We start from the raw sequence: 20,942 nt of genomic DNA on the forward strand, positions 1-20,942 counted from the left end.
TCAAACTGGTTAATAATAAGTGTAATAATGTTTAATGGCTGGAAGTCAGTTGTAGTTGTTGTGTCTCTCTCTTTTTCTCTTGTTGTTTCTTCAATGATTCTGCTTATTATCATCAGGTGTCTCCACTAATTGTCAATCACCACTCAATCATCAATTAATTATCTCATTAACTTTAACACTGCTTCAGTGTATGAGAGCAAACACATTCCACTGTGGAGAGTTATTTTAAATTTGTAAGTTTTTAAGATTGTTCTTATAACTGAATTTGTTCATTAATTGTTTTAAAATGCTGTAATGTTAAACGTTTATGTATAAATGTTACTGCAGGCTTGGTAAAATCAGATTTTGTGAAGAAAACTGAAAGTTCAGTCTGCAAGAATATTAAAATGTTATTTCAAGTATTACAATTAAACAATTAAAAACTAAATCAGGGATGGACAACTCCGGTCCTGGAGGGCCAGTGTCCAGCAGAATATAGCTCCAACCCTAATCAAACACACCTAAACCAGCTAATCAAGGTCTTAGTACACAGCAAAAACTGCAGTGTTAAATGAACTCTCCTGGGAGTACATGTGAGACCATACTCAAGAGTGTTAAAGTGTTAAAATAACAGTGTTAAAAGAACACTGAAGCGGTGTTAAAGTTAATGAGTTAATTAAGTGATTAATTGAGTGATGATTGAGCATTATTGAAGACACCTGATGATAACAAGCAGAATCACCAAAGGAGAAAATCACAATTTTTAAGCCACCATCGTGGAGATGAGGGTTTGTTTTAGTTGGGCTCTTGACCCTTGACTTCTTAAAATAAAATTTTGTTTGGGCTGTTTTAACTGAGTTACAACATCCAGACAAACAAAGAGAAAAGATGATCAGGGGTTGTTGGTTATGTTTTCACATAATCATTATTTGATCTGAATCACTGAACTCATCTAGAGCCCAATCTCTTGAGTTAGATTTACATTATTGATTACAGCAGAACTGTGATTCTACAGCACAAGATCAGCTTTATCAATATAATCTGAAGGATTTCACAAACAGTTGTTCTGAGCAAAAAAAAAAAATCTTTCTCTTAGGCACACACAGACATCAAGAATCAGCCTGTGAATCCCATCATAAAGCATGTTGCAGTGCATTCTGGGAGCCACCAATCAAAATTTATCCATGGCTCCCATCATGCATTGCTGCATGAATAAATTATGAGCTGAATTGTTTTAGTAATTTCCTTTATTGTCATATTTTATTTTGTTCCGTTTATGTGACTTTTTAGTAGTTGTTTTCTAATGTTCAGAGTTGATCTGTTGATCAGAATATGTTGCTTGTCACCATCATTGTGCTTCACAGGCTGATTCTTGATGTCTGTGTGTGCCTAAGAGAAAGATTTTGTTTTTTTTGCTCAGAACAACGGTTTGTGAAATCCTTCAGATTATATTGATAAAGCTGATCTTCTGCTGTAGAATCACAGTTCTGCTGTAATCAATAATGTAAATCTAATTCAGAGATTGGGCTCTAAATGAGTTCAATGATTCAGATCAAGCAATGATCGTGTGAAAACATAACCAACATCACCTGATCATCTTTTCCATTTGTTTGTCTGGATGTTATAACTCAGTTAAAACAGTCCAAACAAAACATTATTTTAAAAAGTCAAGGGTCAAGAGCCCAACTAAAGCAAACCCTCATCTCCACGATGGTGGCTTAAAATTGTGATTTTCTCCTTTGGTGATTCTGCTTGTTATCATCAGGTGTCTTCAATAATGCTCAATCATCACTCAATTAATCACTTAATTATCTCATTAACTTTAACACTTTTCAGTGTTCTTTTAACACTCTTATTTTAACACTTTAACACTCTTGAGTATGGTCTCACATGTACTCCCAGGAGAGTTCATTTAACACTGCTGTTTTTGCTGTGTACTAATCCTAAAGACCTTGATTAGCTGGTTCAGGTGTGTTTGATTAGGGTTGGAGCTAAACTCTGCTGGACACTGGCCCTCCAGGACCGGAGTTGTCCATCCCTGAACTAAATTATAAACATTATACAGTTGTCATTGTCTTTTTATTGTTTACTGAGACCTGTTAAAATACAGTAATTTACAATTTGTACAGCTTTATAGTAAATAGAAACAGTGGACAATGAATTACAGGAAATTTTACAGTGTAAAGTTATATGTTTTTGATTGTATTAAAATATATTTCTAGAGAAAAGACCTTAAAATTATTGTATTTTTTACAGCAAAAAAATACTATACTGTAAATATGTTTACAGCAAGTTAAATGGTACTGTAAATACTGTATTAATACAGTATTTTTACTGTAAGTTCAATTTACAGTAAGTTACTTGCAACCTGCTGCCAGTAAGTTACTGTAATTTCTACAGGAAGTTTTTTACAGTGTACCACTTTTTGAAAGGGTCGATATTGTCCCGACCACGTTTTGAAACCTCTCGCGGCACGGATATGTAATACAAAAGAAACAGCTCTAGTTGGTTATCAATTTGAGTTAATAATAGGCGATCTGGCGCTAGAATGTGTTGTTTTTGAAATCATGTTGAGTGCTCGTTATCGCTGCTATCAGAGGCGCAATAGTGTTCTCTTGGCGCTCGTGCACACTGAGCCGTGTTCACACAGACGAGCGCTTCAATCTATCGCTCTGTTGCAGAGACTCTCTATTTGTTAGGTTGAAATCACAAAACAAAATAGCTACACATAAACGTATCCCTGTTCTTGATATACAATCTTAATGAACATCTTTGGTTTTAATGAGCAAAAAAAAATACATGGTTGGGTTAGAACCCAGAAACTCTTGCATGCTAAATGAAAATGCTGCCACGAGTCTATCAGGACAACCTTATAAGAATTGCGGATCCTCGTATTTATTAACTAATGTACATACTCTCGGGACTAATGGCATATTGTATTATAGCAGATGTAAGGAAAAAACTATCATATTAATTTACGCCACTGCAAACAGAATCCCCAGCTTCACTTATTACTAACCAGATTGACTTGATTTATGTTAGACATCAACAAAGGTTGTTATTGAGAATTAGCAGAGGTTTTAACTCTGTTTCATTTGAAGTCACCATAATGGTGAATAGTTGTTCCATTAGTTGGGCTCTTCACTCTTAATGTTCACTTGTTTTTTTCTGACTGTTGTGACAGTGTGTTTGTTAAACACATTTGCAGTAGTAATGAAAGCTAAACAAAATAACTTCAGGTGATGATGGCTGTCTGTTGATTGCTTTGTGGGCATCATGAACTGGACCATCATTTGAATCTAACAACTGTGTTGTGCTATTGATTCATCTACATTATAAACCCTGCACAGCAGGGATGTCTGAAAAATACTGTAAACTAATGGAAAATAAATATCTTATTAAATGTTTTAAAATAACAGATATTTGACATTATTTTCTGGCGCTCCTGCTGCCAGTAAAGTACTGTCTTTCCACAGGATCTTTTTTACAGTTTATCTATGCTTTTTTCTGACAGTATTTTTCTGTTTTTAAACGGACATTTTCTGGCGCCCCTACGCCCCTGTGTACTGTAAATATGTTTACAGCAAGTTAAATGGTACTGTAAATATTAATACAGTATTTTTACTGTAAGTTCAATTGACAGTAAGTTACTGGCAACCTGCTGCCAGTAAGTTACTGTAATTTCTACAGGAATTTTTTTACAGTGCTATTAAGATTCATCAGTGGAAAGAAAGAAAAAGAGGAACAAGAGGAGGAGGAAGCCAAGCAAGAGAAACAAATAAGAAGTGTTGTAACTTTAAATCTGTTTTGAAATAAGTTGTTTTTCAAATAAAGTTTTCCAAGTGATATGACTGTTTGCGTTTTTATTTATTTATTTTTATTAATTACTTACCCTGTAACTACATGAAATAAGAGGGTAACAAGCTCCACTTTAATTTACGGCCCGTAATGTCATATTTACCCCTTAGTTATGTCATACGTACCCCTTAGTTATAAAATATTAAAAGTATGAATAATTTGTTATTTTTCCTGGTTGTTACCCCTTTATTCCCAATACTTCACATATTGTTCCCCAATACTTACACATACTTACTGTATAGTTAAACTATAATTATTGAAAGTTACGCTGTAAATTTGTTGTAATTACGCAGTACTTTCCGGGCTGTAATCTAAAGTGTTACAGACAATTAATAATGATTTTAGGCAAATTGGCTAAAATTGGCATAAAAATGTGCTTCATATTTAGTAACTTCTGAATTAACAGTTTTTTTTTTTTTCTTCAGAAATATGATTTAATGACACTAAGTTACATCAAGGGTCAAATAAAATAGAAATAGCATTTTAAAGTTACAAGACTCAGTTGGCATATACATTATTCATCTACAGCAGATGTGAGTCAGATAAATCAGCCACTCATGAAGGCGCTAAAAGAACATTGTTTATGCAGCACTTTAAGAATAAAATAAAAGGCAAACACGCGAGTGAAGATTTTAGTAACAAAGCAGCCAGGAATAAAATGTCAAAAGCAATCGACTGTTGATCCCATGATCTATTATATTCCATAACATGAACACCAACAATAATAACAAGTAAGAACTAAAGGGTTATAACAAAATAATATATAAACTATAATATAAACTTTAGGCTGCATAACATTTAATGCAACTGCAATAAACCTCAAATTCCAGGCACTAATGACCTGAAGTGTTACTGAGTGTTGAGTCTTTGTTAGATTAGCAGTTCTTTTCTTTTTCCCTAAACTGCCACAGTAGCATTCCTGACTTGCTACAAATCAAGCCTCTTAGGTGGCTTGGACGAGTGACATGCTCAAATTCCCAGCTGGAGGCAAAATGCCTAAACAGAACACCAAACTGAGCACCAAAATTCATGCTATTTTCGTTAATAGCTTTTCAGAGCTTCGTTTAGGAATTTTGGGTCCAAACAAATCCTCAGCATGTCTGTTTCTCTTTACAATAACTATGTTGCTGATCCAATCTGTCGGCTCTGTAACATCTGTAAAATGACCCCTCTGCCTGATATGCATCCAGTTGGACTTTGACTGGGTAAAATGGGTTCCAAAGTGCACATTTAAAAAAACAAAAAAACAAACAAAAAAAAAAAACATACTGTTATCATCTTGATGTAAATTACAAAAACGTGATTTTGTGAAAACAGTGACATCATGCACATGCGTATTTAGAGTTCAGTCAATAGGCATGCACAACTTGACAACCAAAACAATAACGGCAGACTACAGGACTGTGTCTGTGCTGCTCAAGATACTGAGTTTATTAAAGCTTCTCGAGCAAAGTGTAGAGTTACTGCACCACTACTATGACCACCGGAGACACATTATTTACATAGGCCGAAATCTAATTCTCGTCGCCAACTAACTCTAATTCTGACCTTGCCAACTACTGGCCTGGCATGCATAATACAGTGTTTTTTATCGTATTTGTGAGTTTGTGTGAAAGGGGATCATTTTAACAACGTTGTCATCTGTACATGAAACTTTTCAAAAAGGCAAAGTATTCCGTTTTTAAGTACATTGTTGCATAGATGTTACGTACCCTGAAAAAAAAAAAAAAAATTCCCTCATGTCTTTGCCCTGCCTCTCCTATTGAGCTCTTTTGCACTCTAACCAATAAAGTATTCCAACAGCAACTGATTTGGCTGACATCATTCTCCTTCTATGAAATAATAATGAAATTATCACTAACACTGCAGTTATTTGTCATTCACTAGAATGCAATCAAATGGCTTTTCAAACACATTTTGTGTCTGCCCTCTGAACTTTCTTTTTTTTTTTTTTTTTAAAGTGTGCAGCCAGGCACACAGGCAGCTTACAGGGAACAGTGGTTGCAAGGCTTTTTCTTCTGGACTTCTTGACTGTCTGTGCTCATTGTTTGACAACAAGGCACAGTCTGACAGCAAGGCACCAAGAATAGAGTTCATCTCTTTTTTTTTTTTAAACAGATGTCTTAGCATTACTTTACTTTCCAAATGTGGTGTTTGTGTGCTTTTTGTGAATGTCTGTCTGGATTTTAAATCTGATCTTTATTACATGTTTACTTCAACATCTTAAAATTTTAGCAATGACTCAAATGATTTAAAAAATATCCTACCGTGCTGCAGGGATCGCAGTCTCTTCCTCAGAACTGTCAGGCCATTCTGGAGGAGGAATTAGTGTGTCTTGTAGTAACAAGGGATGGTCATCTTGCTCCAGTCCAGCTGAGCTTATAGAGGAAGGCTCATCCTCATCTGCCAAAACCTCCTCCAGGTCTTGAAATAACAGAATTATATTATTAAACATTAAATGTAGTATATTTCTTTCCCTTGTCATTTCAGACAAATTTAATGATTACAGTATATACATATGTATCAATCAAATACATCAATTCATCAGTAGGCCCAAATAGAATCTGCTGCCTTGTTTTTCTGCTGGATTCCATGGAATGGATTTACACTTGGTACATTGTTTTAAACAGTGTGGACAGTATTACCTTATTGGTGATGAAAAGTTTTATCAAGTTGGCCAAAATATTTTATATACAAACACACGCTTAAAAAAAAAAAAAAAAGAAAAAAAAGAAATATTTACAACTTTATTTTTTCAGTGTGGCAGGGGATGAAGAATTTAATGAATAACAGTTCACAGTTTGTTTTAGTTATGTTTGTGTGGGACCATTGAGATAAATTGTTTGTTTTGTATGCCTACATGAATCATCATCATCATCATGTTGTGTCAAGTAAATTAAGCTTTGTGTTCTCTTTTATCATCTTGTGTTCGAGATCAACCTATGTTCCCATATACGGGCATCCGTATATGACCTCTGCAGAAGCATCCAATTGCAGACTTGGCTTGACAGTCTGGCCCAGTGCCAGGTAAGGGATCGCCCCATACCAAAGTGCATAAAGCACCTGCACGCACTACATTTCCTCATTTCTCATTTGCTTCTTTTGACCTCTGGAATATATACTCTTAGCTTGTGGTTTTAAAGACTTCACCATTGTCTATAGGAGGACACACATTTTTGGATCAGCCTCCACCAGACTCCAGCTACCGAGACCACCATCCACCAGACCTCTAATAAAGCCTTGGCCTTGGCTGTAAGAACCCTCAACGTCTCCTCCCTGCTTTCCGCTTACCAGGCTGAGTCCATGGTCGACATGGTAGGACATGGGAAGTCTGAAAACATGTACTCTGGCTTAGTCTATCTGGTCTCCCTGATAGTCAAAAGCATCTCTTTAGTCCTGATGTCGCCTTAATGCAACAGCACTGCGATGAAAAAGAGAAGGATGAGTCTTTCAAATTTTGCCTTTTAAGAAAGCCTGAGCCACAGCAGACCCCCTCTGTGTGGCCACCTAACACCCCTGCTACTGGATTCCATTTCCATGATGAAGGCGGGGCTAATATATCCTGTAGCAAGCCGCCGGCCCAGCAGAGTAACCACCTCTTGCTAAGCCCTGGGGAAAATGTCTTTGGTCGCTGTCATGGCCAAGAAACCCCCTAAACGTAAGCAGCCAGCCTGATGCACAGCCACGGGGGGCTCAAATTCCATGCTCACGGGCGACCAGCCTTCTGCACATCGTAGCAGCACAAATTAATATCTGGTTTAAAACATGCTTTTTGGGGAGGTAACTGGTGCAAATACCAGTAAATAGACAAGCACAAATCTAAATAAATTACCTTGTGTGATTCATTTAAATGCTTTGCAGACTGTTGTGCATGTTCATGTCTTTTGGAGGAGGTGTGGCTTTGGAAAGAGATCTGAAGGGAGGGTAGGATCTTATGCTTTCAAATCTAGCTTGCTATTGCTAGCCTCTCCAAAATTGCCTACCCTACCTACCCTACTCTACTCTTTTTTAGTATCAAGCACATCTGACAGGAGACTGTATATTAAGACAGACACATTAGATGATTTGACTTTTTTAGATGTTATGTAGGATGGGCAACAGTGTACTGTTTTTAAGGAAAATAATGGAATGCAGCATTGTGTTAACAGTTGGAAGCCAAAATAAAAAATGAAAATAAAATTCTATTAATTTCACTCTCAAAGTCATTAAATCATCTTTGAGAGCAAGGAGGTTGCCCTTGTGTACTTTGCAATTAGAGAGGACCGGCACTGTATATAGACAACTGGCTGATTATAGTCGATTCGAGAGAGAAAGTGATGCAAGACACATATCACTGTGCTCAGCTTCAGAGTAAATGTGAGCAAAATCTATTTCACTCCCACTCAGAATGTTCTGGGTCTGAAGATAAATTCAATTACAATGCATGCACATCTATTTAAAAGAACACATTCTCTCCTTAATGAATTGCCTCTCACAATTCAGAGAAAGATTGAGGGTACAATATTGCATGTCTCAGGCTACAGGGTCTTATGGCTTCAGCTGTCCAGGAGGGCAGAACAGTGAATGTGTTGCGGCCAAGCACACCTCATTCAGCCCATATACACTATATTGCCAAAAGTTTTGGGATGCCTGCCTTCACGTGCACATGAACTTTAATTACATCCCATTCTTAATCTGTAGGGTTTAATATGGAGTTGGCCCACCCTTTACAGCTATAACAGCTTCAACTCTTCTGGGAAGGCTTTCCACAAGTTTTAAGAGTATGTTTACGGGAATTTTTGACCATTCTTCTAGAAGCGCATTTGTGAGGTCAGGCACTGATGTTGGACGAGAAGGCCTGGCCTCGCAGTCTCCGCTATAATTCATCCCAAAGGTGTTCTATTGGGTTGAGGTCAGGACTCTGTACAGGCCAGTCAAGTTCCTCCACCCCAAACTTGCTCATCCATGTCTCTATGGACCTTGCTTTGTGCACTGGTGCGCAGTCATGTTGGAACAGGAAGGGGGCTTCCCCAAACTGTTCCCACAAAGTTGGCAGCATGTAATTGTCCAGAATGTATTGGTATGCTGAAGCATCAAGAGTTCCTTTCACCAGAATAAGGGCCAATTCCAACCCCTGAAAAACAACCCCACACCATAATCCCCCCTCCACCAAACTTTACAAATGGCATAATGCAGTCAGGCAAGTACCGTTCTCCTAACAACCACCATACCCAGACTCGTCCATTGGATTCCCAGACAGAGATGCATTATTCATCCCTTCAAAGAACATGTCTCCACTGCTCTAGAGTCCAGTGGCCTATCACTTCGTGGCTGAGTTGCTGTTGTTCCCAATTGCTTCAACTTTGTAATGATACCACTAACAGTTGACCGTGGAATATTTAGTAGTGAGGAAATTTCATGAATGGACTTATTGTACAGGTATCACGGTACCACACTTTCACTGAGGTCCTGAGAGTGACCCATTCTTTCACAAATGTTTGTAGAAGCAGTCTGCATGCCTAGGTGCTTGATTTTATACACCTGTGGGTGTATTGGGTGTCCCAATACTTTTGGCAATATAGTGTAAATGATTTGGAGCTCCTAACTGTGTGGAAGACTCTGAATAATTTTTGTTATTTTGGGGATGCGCTCCTCCAAGCATCATCTCACAAGCTGTTAATATGGTTGCATGTCAGTTCTGATGGTGTCAATCGGAAGACTAATTGAAAAGTAAGTAAACAGATCATCCAGTTAGATATCACTGCTTTATGTCACGTCAAAATCAAACTTGAAATGGACTGAAAGCATGATGACTGCGTTTTTTTTGTTGTTTTTTTTTAGTGCAATCAGTTGGTGAAATTAAAAATACAATTCGTGTCTGTGACAGACGGTGTTTACGGAGCATGATTGATGATCCAAAATAGCCTAAGTTGGCTATTAAAAAGAAAAACATCAATACACAAATAAAATATATTGTAAATTATTATTGCCTTTGGTTATTATTTTGGAATAAATGTAGAAATGCTTAAAACACTAACTTGATGAGACTGACTTGGTTTTGATAAATAGAACATTACATTGTTAATGTAAAATAACAAAATAGAATTGTATTTGGTTTCTTTTTTTTTTCTTTTTCGATGTAATGTAAAGTAATGTTCATTTAACAAGGAAGATGTGTCAACGTTAAGAGTAATGCATGAATTTACAGATTCATATATAAAAAAAAAATTTGCCTCCTCATTTCAGAACACCACTGCACGCCACTGGTTTGACAGTACTACGGTGGGGCAACACCCTCTTATTCGTAGATTTATGAAGGGCTCACTTTGTATGGTGTGCTACTTTGTGACATGTCATGCACCACCTTTCCAGTTGACCGCCCTCTGGCTTTCAGAGCCTCACTGTGAGTTTATTGGGTGCAATGGGGGAGCTATCTATATCTCCCATAGGTGGATCTCGAACAGATGATATTATAACACAATGGTTAAAAAAACACATAAAAACAATAAGTTACAGTTCAAAACCCCGGTCCTCTGAAACATTGAGTGGAGAGATCCACCAAGCTTGCACCACTTGCTGCACGAGAAGCGAATATCTCTCCACTTGATGTTTCAGAGAACAGGGTTATAAACAGTAACCTATTGTTTTTATGTAGGATTTTTTCCATTCTGTTATAATATACTTCTGTAAAATGTATGCCATAATCATTGAATTATATAAATTATACATTCATTTAGATTAATTTGTAACCATGCATTTAAAGGGCACCTATTATGCAAAATTCACTTTTACATGGTGTTTGACCATAAATGTGTGTTGGCAGTGTGTGAGCAAAACCACCCTAGAATGAGAAAAATCCACCCAGTGTTTTTTTTACAATCTCAATGATTCATAAGCACTGTCTCAGAACGCCCTGTTCTAAGATTGCTCTCACTGTGACGTAGAATTGCGCTAAGCCCCACCCACGTGGTTTGATTGACAATCTGGTTTTGGCATAGACCCCGCCCTCGGTGATCTGTCAACCATCCTCCATTGTTTCAACGACAGCCGGTATGTCTCCTAAGAAACATAAGTGTTCTGTTGTGGGATGTAATAATGAACATAGTAGTTTTCACTTACTTCCGACATCAGAGCCACTGAAAACGCAGTGGATGGATTTTATTTACGAAGGAAAGGCGCCACTCAAAATTCCAAAATATGTTTATGTTTGCGCGAATCATTTTTTGACTGACTGTTTTGAGAACGAGGGTCAATTCAAAGCAGGTCTTGCTCAAAGTTAATCCTCAAGTGTGGATCGTTGCCTACTGTTCGCGATCCAACGACACCTCCAGAAGAAGTAAGTGTATTTATTGTTTTTTGAGCAAATAGTCATTTCAGTCGATGTCAGCCAATTCAATAACAAATGCGTCTAAAGTTGTTGTCGTCGTCGTAGAATGTCTGTGTATATAATTTAAACCTTGTTTGTATAGTGTGTATCTAACGTACTTAGCAAACGTTATCACAGTATTTGTGTTTGTAGTTTCAAAAAATTGGGCGAACGTTATCACAGTGTGTGTGTTGCACATCCATAATTGCAAAGGGGACGCGATTAAAACTCTATAAGTACATAAATGAATCAAATAACCATTCAGAGACGTCCTGCTCCATTCTCAATTATGTTTCTTCTGCCGGAGTCTCTTCATCATCTGGGTCTGATTCCGGTTCAAACATGTACGGCTGAATGCCATACAAAACAGCGGGTCTCTCACTCTCAGCCATTGTTTATTGCCATAGGTATGCAAGTTACGCCCTCATCCAAAGGCAGGGCGGGGATATGCAACTCATTTATATTTAAGGTGGTACACACCAAAACAGCTCTTTTTAAAAAAGGCCCCAAAATGACATTTTCAAATGGTTATAATAAATTAACTGTGGGGTATTTTGTGTTGAAACTTCACAAATACATTCTGGGGACACCCAAGACCAATATTACATCTTGTAAAAAGGGGCATAATAGGTGCTCTTTAAGCAAACAATCAATTTACCTGTGTATACTTCAAGCAAGGCACTGCATGTTGTTGTTCCAAACTGATTTGATGCTGTGCATTTAAATATTCCAGAATCTTCTGGATAAGCCTCTGTGATCACTAGGGTGCACAATTCCTCTGCAACAAAACAAAGAAGAGTTAAAAGCCAAAATTTTGACATATGTTTATGTTTCAAAAGACAAATAAGTCCATCCCTTTATGTACCATCCAATTGAGATGCCTACTTACCAGGAACAGAAGCTGAACTTGCCTCTGACAAGAACAAAAAAACAAAACAAAACAAAAATTAATAAAATACATTGACTTGTACAGAAACTAGTAAGATGATTTGTGTCTATTACTTTAAAGGAACAGTTCGTACTAAAATGAAATTTCTTGAAAATCCAAATATATATGTTGGTATTTTCAATTTTTTCTATCCAGGTTAAAAATAGTCCACAAATGTCACTGATGCAAAAACCTCTGTCTCTGCCCCTTTTTTTTTGAATAGTGAAAAAGATACAACTTAAATTTTGGTCTTCACACAAAGCTATTGTACAGGTTCAGGAGGCTTGGAATATTGCACACGAGTCATATGGACTACTTTTATGGTGCTTTTATATGTGTCCATTTAGAGCTTAACAGATATGGTCACTATGATCTGTCACTGTATGAAAAGAGCGGTGTAAAGATTCTTCTGAAATTTCTACTTGTGTGTTGACCACGTTTAGATTTTGGGGTGAGCTATTCCTTTAAACAACAGAGAATATGTTGAATAATGCTACATCTTCCACTGACTCTTTCTAAGAATACGGAAGTCTGCAGAATCAAGGATTTGCTCATTCTCTCTGAACCAGGAGATCTGCAGTGGAGGAGTTCCTCTGATCCTGCACTCCAGAACCACCAGCTGTCCCTTCACGGTGCTCACGTCATGGAGGCGCTGTCAAGACACAACCATGTCAGAGCTCACAGCATGGTAATGAAATGTCAAATAACAACTTGATACTGATCCAGTGAACTTCAGGTTTATGTTATTGTCTATTACCTTGACATATGTTGGAGAAACTCCAGAATTTCCTGAACCCTGATTTGTGTTCTGAACCTGAAACATGACAAAAACACAGATCAGCAATCTGTGTTAGGCTGGAAGTACGGTTTTACGGATTTATAATATATACTTTCTCCTACATTCTCTACTTCCTCCAGTTGAAAAACAACATGCTTGATAGGGCCATAAGCTGCATAATTTAGTTTCAACAGATTAAACACATCAAAACCAGCTAATTAAGGTCTTCAGGATAACTTGGTTATTACAAGCAGTTATGTTTGATTAGGACTGGAACTACACTTTGATTAGGAACAGAATTAAATGATTTGGGGGCCTGAAAACATAAACGTCTGAAAATGGGTTTTAAAGTGCAAGTTTTTGAAAGTGCATGAATTTGTGAAAACATGACATCATGCGCATGCATACTACATGTTCAGTCTATAGGTGCATAGTATTTCTTTACAAAATGACATCAGCTACTGGCCTGCCAGCAAAATACAGTGTTTGTAGTCATTTTCGCAGATCCGTGTGAAAGGGGATCGTTTAGACAACGTTTTTGTATGTACAAAGGAAAACCTATTCCATTTGTAGTACATCGTTGTTGTTAAAATGTACCCTGAGTTTGACACCCCTGATGTAGAGAGTGACCAGGAATAGAAAGTGGTTTGAGTGAAGATATGTTATCATCTGTAACAACATTGTGAACTTTTGGGTATTAACATTTGGGTATTAACTATTAAATGCATCATTATAAAAATCATTATGCATCTGCTCATACACAAGCAGATAAAAATACTGCTTCTTTTCACTCTAATATGACAGGAAGAATTATTGAGTAGTGTAATTTAAAATGAACTGAAATGTGTAAACGAGGATGTTAACTGTGACGTTAACGATGACAGGATGCATGTACAGTAACTATGCAACAAAATGGTTTGTAGTTTCAAGATGTAATTTTATGACTACAAATTAAATATTATACTTTATTTTTTCTTCATTAAAAAATTACATGAGCAGGCAAAATGGGTTTCAGAACAAAGTTAGTTTTTTTTTAGCTTTACAGGACAGTGGACCTATAGACCCTGATCTGTCTTTCTCTAGCACAGGGGAAAGAAATCTGAAATCAAACATTTACTGCACAACATTAGTAAGCAAGCAATTCATTTATAAAGCACAAAGGATTACATAAAAGAGCAAACCCTCAAAAGAACACTGTGACAGTTGCATTTAAGGATCACACATGCAAAGACAACAATTAAAACATTTTGTTGAAGACAGATGGTTTCAGTGAAGATTAAAGAAATCTCAGCATTTTCAGGTTAGAGTAGTCATCCCTAAAATGGCAGATTGGTTAAAGTCAACTTTTTCCCCATTTACAACTGCCTACAGTCCTTTTTAGGCTTCAAGTTCAAGTTCCTTCAACAACTATGATTAACTATAAAAAACAGAAATCATTGTATCTATTTATGTTCTTACCATTTGAGGACTAATGCAGAGAGGCTGTACTAAAGTGGAGTGCCTCTGCTGAACCACTGTAGAGGAAGATGATGATGAAGAGGAGGAGGATGTTTCACGGGAACATGATGATATAGTTAGGGACATAGTTGATGTTTTTTTGGGAACCCTGAAAGAGTTAGAAAATAACGTCATTAACGACAAAACAAGTATAAAATAATGGTTCTAAGACATTCATAAGTATATAAACATTTAAAATGCACATATAACCATTAAAGGGTTAGTTCACCCAAAAATAAAAAAATTCTGTCATTAATTACTTCCTGTCACAGTTATGTTCAGTTTTCAGACTTTTAGTTATCATGGACTTTTAGTTTGTTTTCATTCTTCTCATGTTTTCTTTTGTTTGATTTTCCCACCACTCCTTTGTTTCTATGGTTACTGTTATTAATTCATTCTGTTCAGGTGCATATCATTAATTATGTTTGAGTCACTACTTAAGTTCTTCATTCACAGTATTTCAGTGTCCAGTCACGCTTACATTTAGTGTGTGCTGCCCTGCCTCTTTTGCCCGTTATTTGGATTATTATTAATTTTTCACAATTAACTTCAGACTTCTTGCACTCACCAGCCCTTTCGACGATGAAACCCTGAAGAACCTTTTTTGGATTGGGGCCAATTACCATGTTGTCAACCTCCCAGACACCTCTGGACTTAATTGGAGGAATGCCATCATAAGGTGTCTGGAGAGTGTTTTGTCCCTGTCCAGAACTCAGCTAGACCCAGAGCCCGAATCACCACCATTGACTGTGGAGAATTTGTGTGAGCCCCTGCAGACAGGGAGCTACAGTCCGCCATGACACGTCAGCCAGAGCCCTAGGAGAAGAGGAAAGGGGTGACCTTCGCCCCAGAATTGGAGCTCTATGGTGAGTCTGACCAGGGTGTGAGCCCGGGACATCAGCAGATGAGAGAATAGTGAATATGGAGAATGAAGACTGGCTGAGAGACGTAAGTGAGGAGGTACTGACTCCCACCCTATCTCATCTGGCACCTTCATAAACCGTTGTTTCTAGACAGCACTGAAGACTATATGATTTATTAATTTCATTGACCTGCATGGACTGTGTTATACTAGCCGTTATCCAGTCGAGATTCGTATTGCCGCCACCACCACCGCAAAGTTCAGCCAGTCCTCCAGCCCCGCAGCTGCTGGATGTTTACAGCCCTGTGCCATCTCTGGGGATGCTCTGCTGTGAAGTCGAGCCGCAGGTCATTCCTCCACCAGCAGCGTCTGTGCTAGAGGATCCTGCCACTCTTCCTCATGCCTCTGATATGTTCGCTCCATCACGGCCCGTCAACCTGCCACCTTCGGCTCCACCGGAGACCCTAAGCCTTGCGGCTCCACCGGGTTCCCTTGTCCCACCAGCTCCCCCTTAGTCAGTCATCACTCTACTTCTGCCACGGACTTGCGGGCTGTCTGCTGTGCTCCATCTCTCCACCCCTATGGATCCATCGGCCTTGTCTGCTGTAGTCGTCCCCCAGCTGTCATCAGCCACAACACCATCTTGGCTCCTCCCTCCCTCGACTCTGCCTTGGGTTGTCAGCACTGTTTGGCTCTCGTTCTGTGTCAGCGGACTATTTCCACCATTGCCGTCAGGAGATTGTCGTCCACTCACCATCATCCCATCAGCATTGTCTTCTCTCACCATCCCTTTGCCATCTCCTCGCCCCCCCCCAAAGCCCCCACCATCCCTCCTTCTGCTCATCATCTGTTACGGAACGAGGTTTATGTTTAGTTTTCAATGAATTTTAGTTATCACAGACTTTTAGTTTGAGTCACTACTTTAGTTCTTCCTTCACAGTCTTTCAGTGTACAGTCACTCTTCCTTTTAGAATTTTTTGCCCTGCCTGTTGCCCTGAAATCTGAGTGCTTTCTGTCTCTCCATTGACAGTATCTGCAACTACCACTTTCAAGCCCCAGAAAGTTAAAGACATCATAAAAGTAATCCATGTAACCCAAGTGGTTTAACCTCAATTTTATAAAGCAACGTGAGTGCTTTGGCCCAAATTTTGTTTACTAAAAATTAATCTTCAACGCTCATTCGCGAGAGCACCATGATGCATGCATGTTGTGTTGATATTCTGTAATGTTTTGTTGTGTTGATATTTTGAAAATAAAGTGGCAAATTATGTTTTTTTTTTTTTTTTGGTGCGAATAAAGCACTCGTGTCATTTCATAAAACTAAGGTTAAACCAATGGAGTCACATGGATAACTTTTATGATGTCTTTACTACCTTTCTGGGGCTTGAAAGTTGTAGTTACAGAGGCTGTCAATTGAGAGACAGAAAGCTCTCAAATTTCATTAAAAAGATTTGTGTTCCGAAGATTAACAAATCTTACAGGATTGGAATGATATGAGGGGATGTAATTAATGACAAAATTTTCATTTTTGGGTGAATCCTTTAAAGCTTTAAGATGGAGAAATCTACAGAACTAAATATATAATAAATGGTGATGCAAAGTGAGGAACCACTTAACGGTACATTTTAATGTGTACTGTTGCAGAAGTTCTGGTCTGTAACTGAAACTTTTTTTTTTTCCAAAACAATTCAAACAAACACCATAAAAGTATATGAATGTGAAATCATCCAACTTGTGCACTGTATTTCAAATCAGTAGTGATATGCGTGAGAGATACACTTAATTTAAATCTTGAAATACATGAATTACTTCTGGTGCTATGAACGCTTTAATACCTGTTCATGTTCACCTGTTGTAACTGCATAAAAAAGTAACCTAATTAATAACTAGTTCATAATTTAGTTAATAATTTTTTAACTTATAGTTAAAGAAAGAAGAAAGAAAGTCACACAGATTTTGTGGGTGAGTAAATATGGACAGAGTTGTCAGGTTTTTTTAAACAGCTTTTTTTTTTTCTGTCTGTCTCTTACTGTGCCATGTTTCCAGTATCTCCAAAGCGTGTTGATGATCCCAGTAGGAGACACTTGAAAATTCAAGAAGAGAAATATTGAGTTAAACAGGGCATGAAGGGTTTATCATGTTTATTTTTGTTAAAAAGAAGATTTTTGTCTTAATGGACAATTGCAATTTGCACTAGTGGTGGAATTTTTAATAAGTTTTTGAGAAAGTCTCACACATCACCCTTGATACAAATCCAATACATAATCAGTGGCATAAAGTAGACCTTCTATATTGCAAGCATAGAGCAGAAACAAAACTTGAAGTGGTCAAATAAAATAATACCAAGAAGAGCCATCCTGTAGTGTAGAGTTACAATAAAGTTGCAAGTGAGCACCACAATATATAAATAAACCAAAAAAACAACAACTTTGTTTCAGAAAAATATTTCTCTCTTTTCTGCACTCTTAATTTCATCTGCTTTAAGAATACTTGAACAAGTTTGTAAACAGATTGTTGACTTTATCCATAGCAATGGTATGAGTCTAACCCCTTTACTGCCCTTTCACTGGTACTCAATAGAGTGAAGCAACGAAACCTGAGCAGCTCCTGGGCTAATTTGGTTGTGCCTTCTGTGTGTTGCATTTAGAAACACATGGTGTAGGATAAATCTTTCACCCTGGTTTGGATTTGAAAGTGCCATCTCAAATCATACACACAAAAATCACAGTTGAATATATATTTTGAACTTAAACTAGGGTAGTTGTACTGATGTGTAAGATTCATCTTAATTCAATGAGATCATACCAATTTCATTTTTCATGTATTCTGTGAGCTTTCCCTGAACATAACGCACTCTTGTTGTTGATCAACCAGTGCTATGTAGAGTTTTCTGCGTTTAATGGGTTGTCAGTGTTTAATGTTATATTAGACATTTAAAAGAGCTTATAGAAGTTATGCGTTTTTGTTGTTGTTGTTTTGTTTTGTTACCATTATGGTGAAAGGTGAGCTTGTGCTTAAAATGAGTTGTAAAAACCAAGTAAATGTTATTTTTTTTTTACTTGTTTATTACTTGTCACTGGCATTAGTACAGTTATGGCTCATTGAGTACAGCATCCACCCACAGCCTAACCACAAGCTCTTCAGCACAATTGTAACCACACAAATCAACAACAGAAACTCTTTTAAAGACTAAACACTAAACATTAAACAGTTAATTTCAAATTTTACTCTCCTAATCCAGCCCTATGCAAAGCATGCTGGATACTAGAAATCCACTGCTCAGTTTCAGTCAATGCAACGCAGCATTCATGTGTGTCCCAAGTAACACATATGAATTAAGTTAATTTAAGATTTTACAAATTTAATTTCATTTGACGTAGTAAAATTGAATACAAATGATAATTAAGTAAAACATTTGTGTTGCTTTAGCTCATTAATTAAGTAAACTGAGCAAACAGCTCAAATATTTTTTTGAGTGAGAGGATTTATTAAATAAATAATCAGAAAAAAAAATCTGTCAGTTTCAATGGATACTAATAAGAATTATCCTTCATTCCATAGTGAGGTAAACCTTAAAAATAAAGGTTCCAGTTACAATACCTGAAGTCATGGGGGGGGGGGACTTTTTTTCCATAAAGAACTTTAAATTTATTTTTTAGTTATTAAAAATCATCTATGTACTGGTGCCTTAAAGAACAAAAAAAACTTATACCACTGGAGAATCTAGAATGAAACATCTAGAACTCCAAAGAACCATATAGCAACTCCTGATCCCATACAGACAGAAAAGAACAGGGTTCTTAAAGTCTTGCAAAGAATCACTGAACAATTTAATGGCAATTGAAGTATCCTGATGGGATGATATTACAAATATTAAAATTACATTAAAGGAACACTCCCCCCTTTTTTTGAAAATAGACTCAATTTCCAACTCCCTTAGAGTTAAACAGTTGAGTTTTACTGTTTTCGAATCATTCAACCATTGGTCTTAGCACACAATGTAACTACAGAAGAGTCAAGTTTTAAATAGGAAAAATATCAAAACTCTTTGGTCATTTTTGAGTGAGATGCTAATGATCTAATCAGATTCAATGAACTATGTTAAGCTATGCTAAAAGTGGTACCGCCAGATCTGGAGATTGGCTGAATGGATTCAATAATGGTAAATCTCAACTGAGTGTTCCTTTAAATTATTTTTCCTTTTGGTTAATCAAACATATGTAGTCCAGCATCAAAGACTGCATTCTAATACACTTTGTCTGTTTAGTACTTTAACCAACTAGATTAATCTACATTTTTCAAAAAATTCCTTAAAAAATCATCTGGATAGCCTTTTGAAGAGTGGAGTGGAGTTTTAGTGTAACACTTATGAACAGATGTTTCAGTATCAGCAATTAAGTTTTTTCACAACCATGTAATGTCTGTCTGTCAAACATTAGCAATCATCTTGGAGCAAATCAACATATATGTCTAACTACAACAAACATCCATTCTGTCAAAGCAAATAATTAGCCACCTCTCAGGCTAAGAAAAACACATTATTTGCATGTGTGCCACCAGTGCACCTGTTTCACAAGCTGGAGCCTTACCGCTGTATCCTGTAAATGTGGAGGAGCCAATGAAAATTCCACTGGGCTGACAAAACCAATGCTAAAGGAAGTTAAGAACAGAAAAACCCACCTTGTTGCCCTCTTCCCCTCTCAAAGAGAGTGCACCTTAAATCTTTTTGCCTCCCCCCTCTTTGACAGGATGTCTTCTACCCGGTAAAAGAAATGGAGAAGTGGGGACAGGAACCAGACTGGGCAATTGGTAAAGAGATTCACAAGCTTAACTACAGGTTGTCTGGGTAGGTATAAGGTGCAGAGAAAAGTAAGGAAGTACATTCAAATCTCATCTCACATTACAGTCTGTCCATCTGACACAGCTGACTCCACAGTAAACGGGTGAACCAAACACTTTGGTGTCAAATATAGACCACACTCATGCACTCGGCCTCAGGGATGGAAATAGCATATGCAAGAAGCTCTTCTATTAATCATTGTCCAGCCCTCTTCTAGGGGGATTGGTAAGGTTGGTTAGTTACCACTATCACAAATCATGAAAGAAAAATGTAATATGATATCAGAACCATCAAGCCCCTATGATCATCTTTTTGGCATTTAACCTGAACCCTCTGGGTGTGGGGTGTGTTCCAATAGTTGATCATCCAATTGGGCTCATCACCTCATTTCACTCTCTGTGCAAACTCTGCCTTGGACTGCAAATCATACACACAGTGTTTCTCATCACTTGCTAATCAGGGGCTGCACATATACTCACCATAAACTCTCTCTAAAGACTCACTTCTCCCTGTCACACACTTCTTCAAACACTGAGATCTTCTTCAATCTTCCTTGTGGTTATAGTTGTGTTCCTGCCATGTTGTAATTACCGTAACGATTCAGAACTGTAAAAAGCCTTCACGTGCTTGTAGAACTTGTAATTACAATATGTAAACTAGTAATTTTCTGAGAGCTATGCTGCATTCATGCCACCTTGTATTTAACAGAATTTTGAGATGACAACACGTGACGAGGACGTGAATGCTTTTTACGAGCCAGAATCTTGCAGTTACAGCAATTATGATATGGCTTGAATGCACCTCTACAACTTGTACTACATGGCCACTGTACCACCTGACCACAGCAGATTTAAG

The 20,942-nt window shown here is 37.4% G+C and overlaps 1 protein-coding gene across 2 annotated transcripts in view; it reads right to left on the reverse strand.

Moving 5' to 3' along the window:
- The window catches only part of myot (myotilin), a 39,761-nt gene extending 19,751 nt beyond the window's left edge, over positions 1–20,010 (reverse strand). For both annotated transcript variants that reach the window (XM_067391044.1, XM_067391035.1), the window contains exons 1-8: positions 19,928–20,010; positions 17,278–17,330; positions 14,347–14,494; positions 12,868–12,924; positions 12,621–12,762; positions 12,072–12,095; positions 11,841–11,960; positions 6,105–6,261 (exon numbers count right to left, since the gene is read on the reverse strand). In XM_067391044.1, the coding sequence (XP_067247145.1) occupies positions 6,105–6,261; positions 11,841–11,960; positions 12,072–12,095; positions 12,621–12,762; positions 12,868–12,924; positions 14,347–14,494; positions 17,278–17,285 (656 nt within the window). In that variant the 5' untranslated portion in view covers positions 17,286–17,330; positions 19,928–20,010. The remainder of the gene's footprint in view (positions 1–6,104; positions 6,262–11,840; positions 11,961–12,071; positions 12,096–12,620; positions 12,763–12,867; positions 12,925–14,346; positions 14,495–17,277; positions 17,331–19,927) is intronic.
- Positions 20,011–20,942: the final 932 nt, after the last annotated feature.

The sequence above is a fragment of the Chanodichthys erythropterus genome, chromosome 1, assembly GCF_024489055.1.
Source record: "Chanodichthys erythropterus isolate Z2021 chromosome 1, ASM2448905v1, whole genome shotgun sequence".
In the NCBI taxonomy this organism is placed as follows: domain Eukaryota; kingdom Metazoa; phylum Chordata; class Actinopteri; order Cypriniformes; family Xenocyprididae; genus Chanodichthys; species Chanodichthys erythropterus.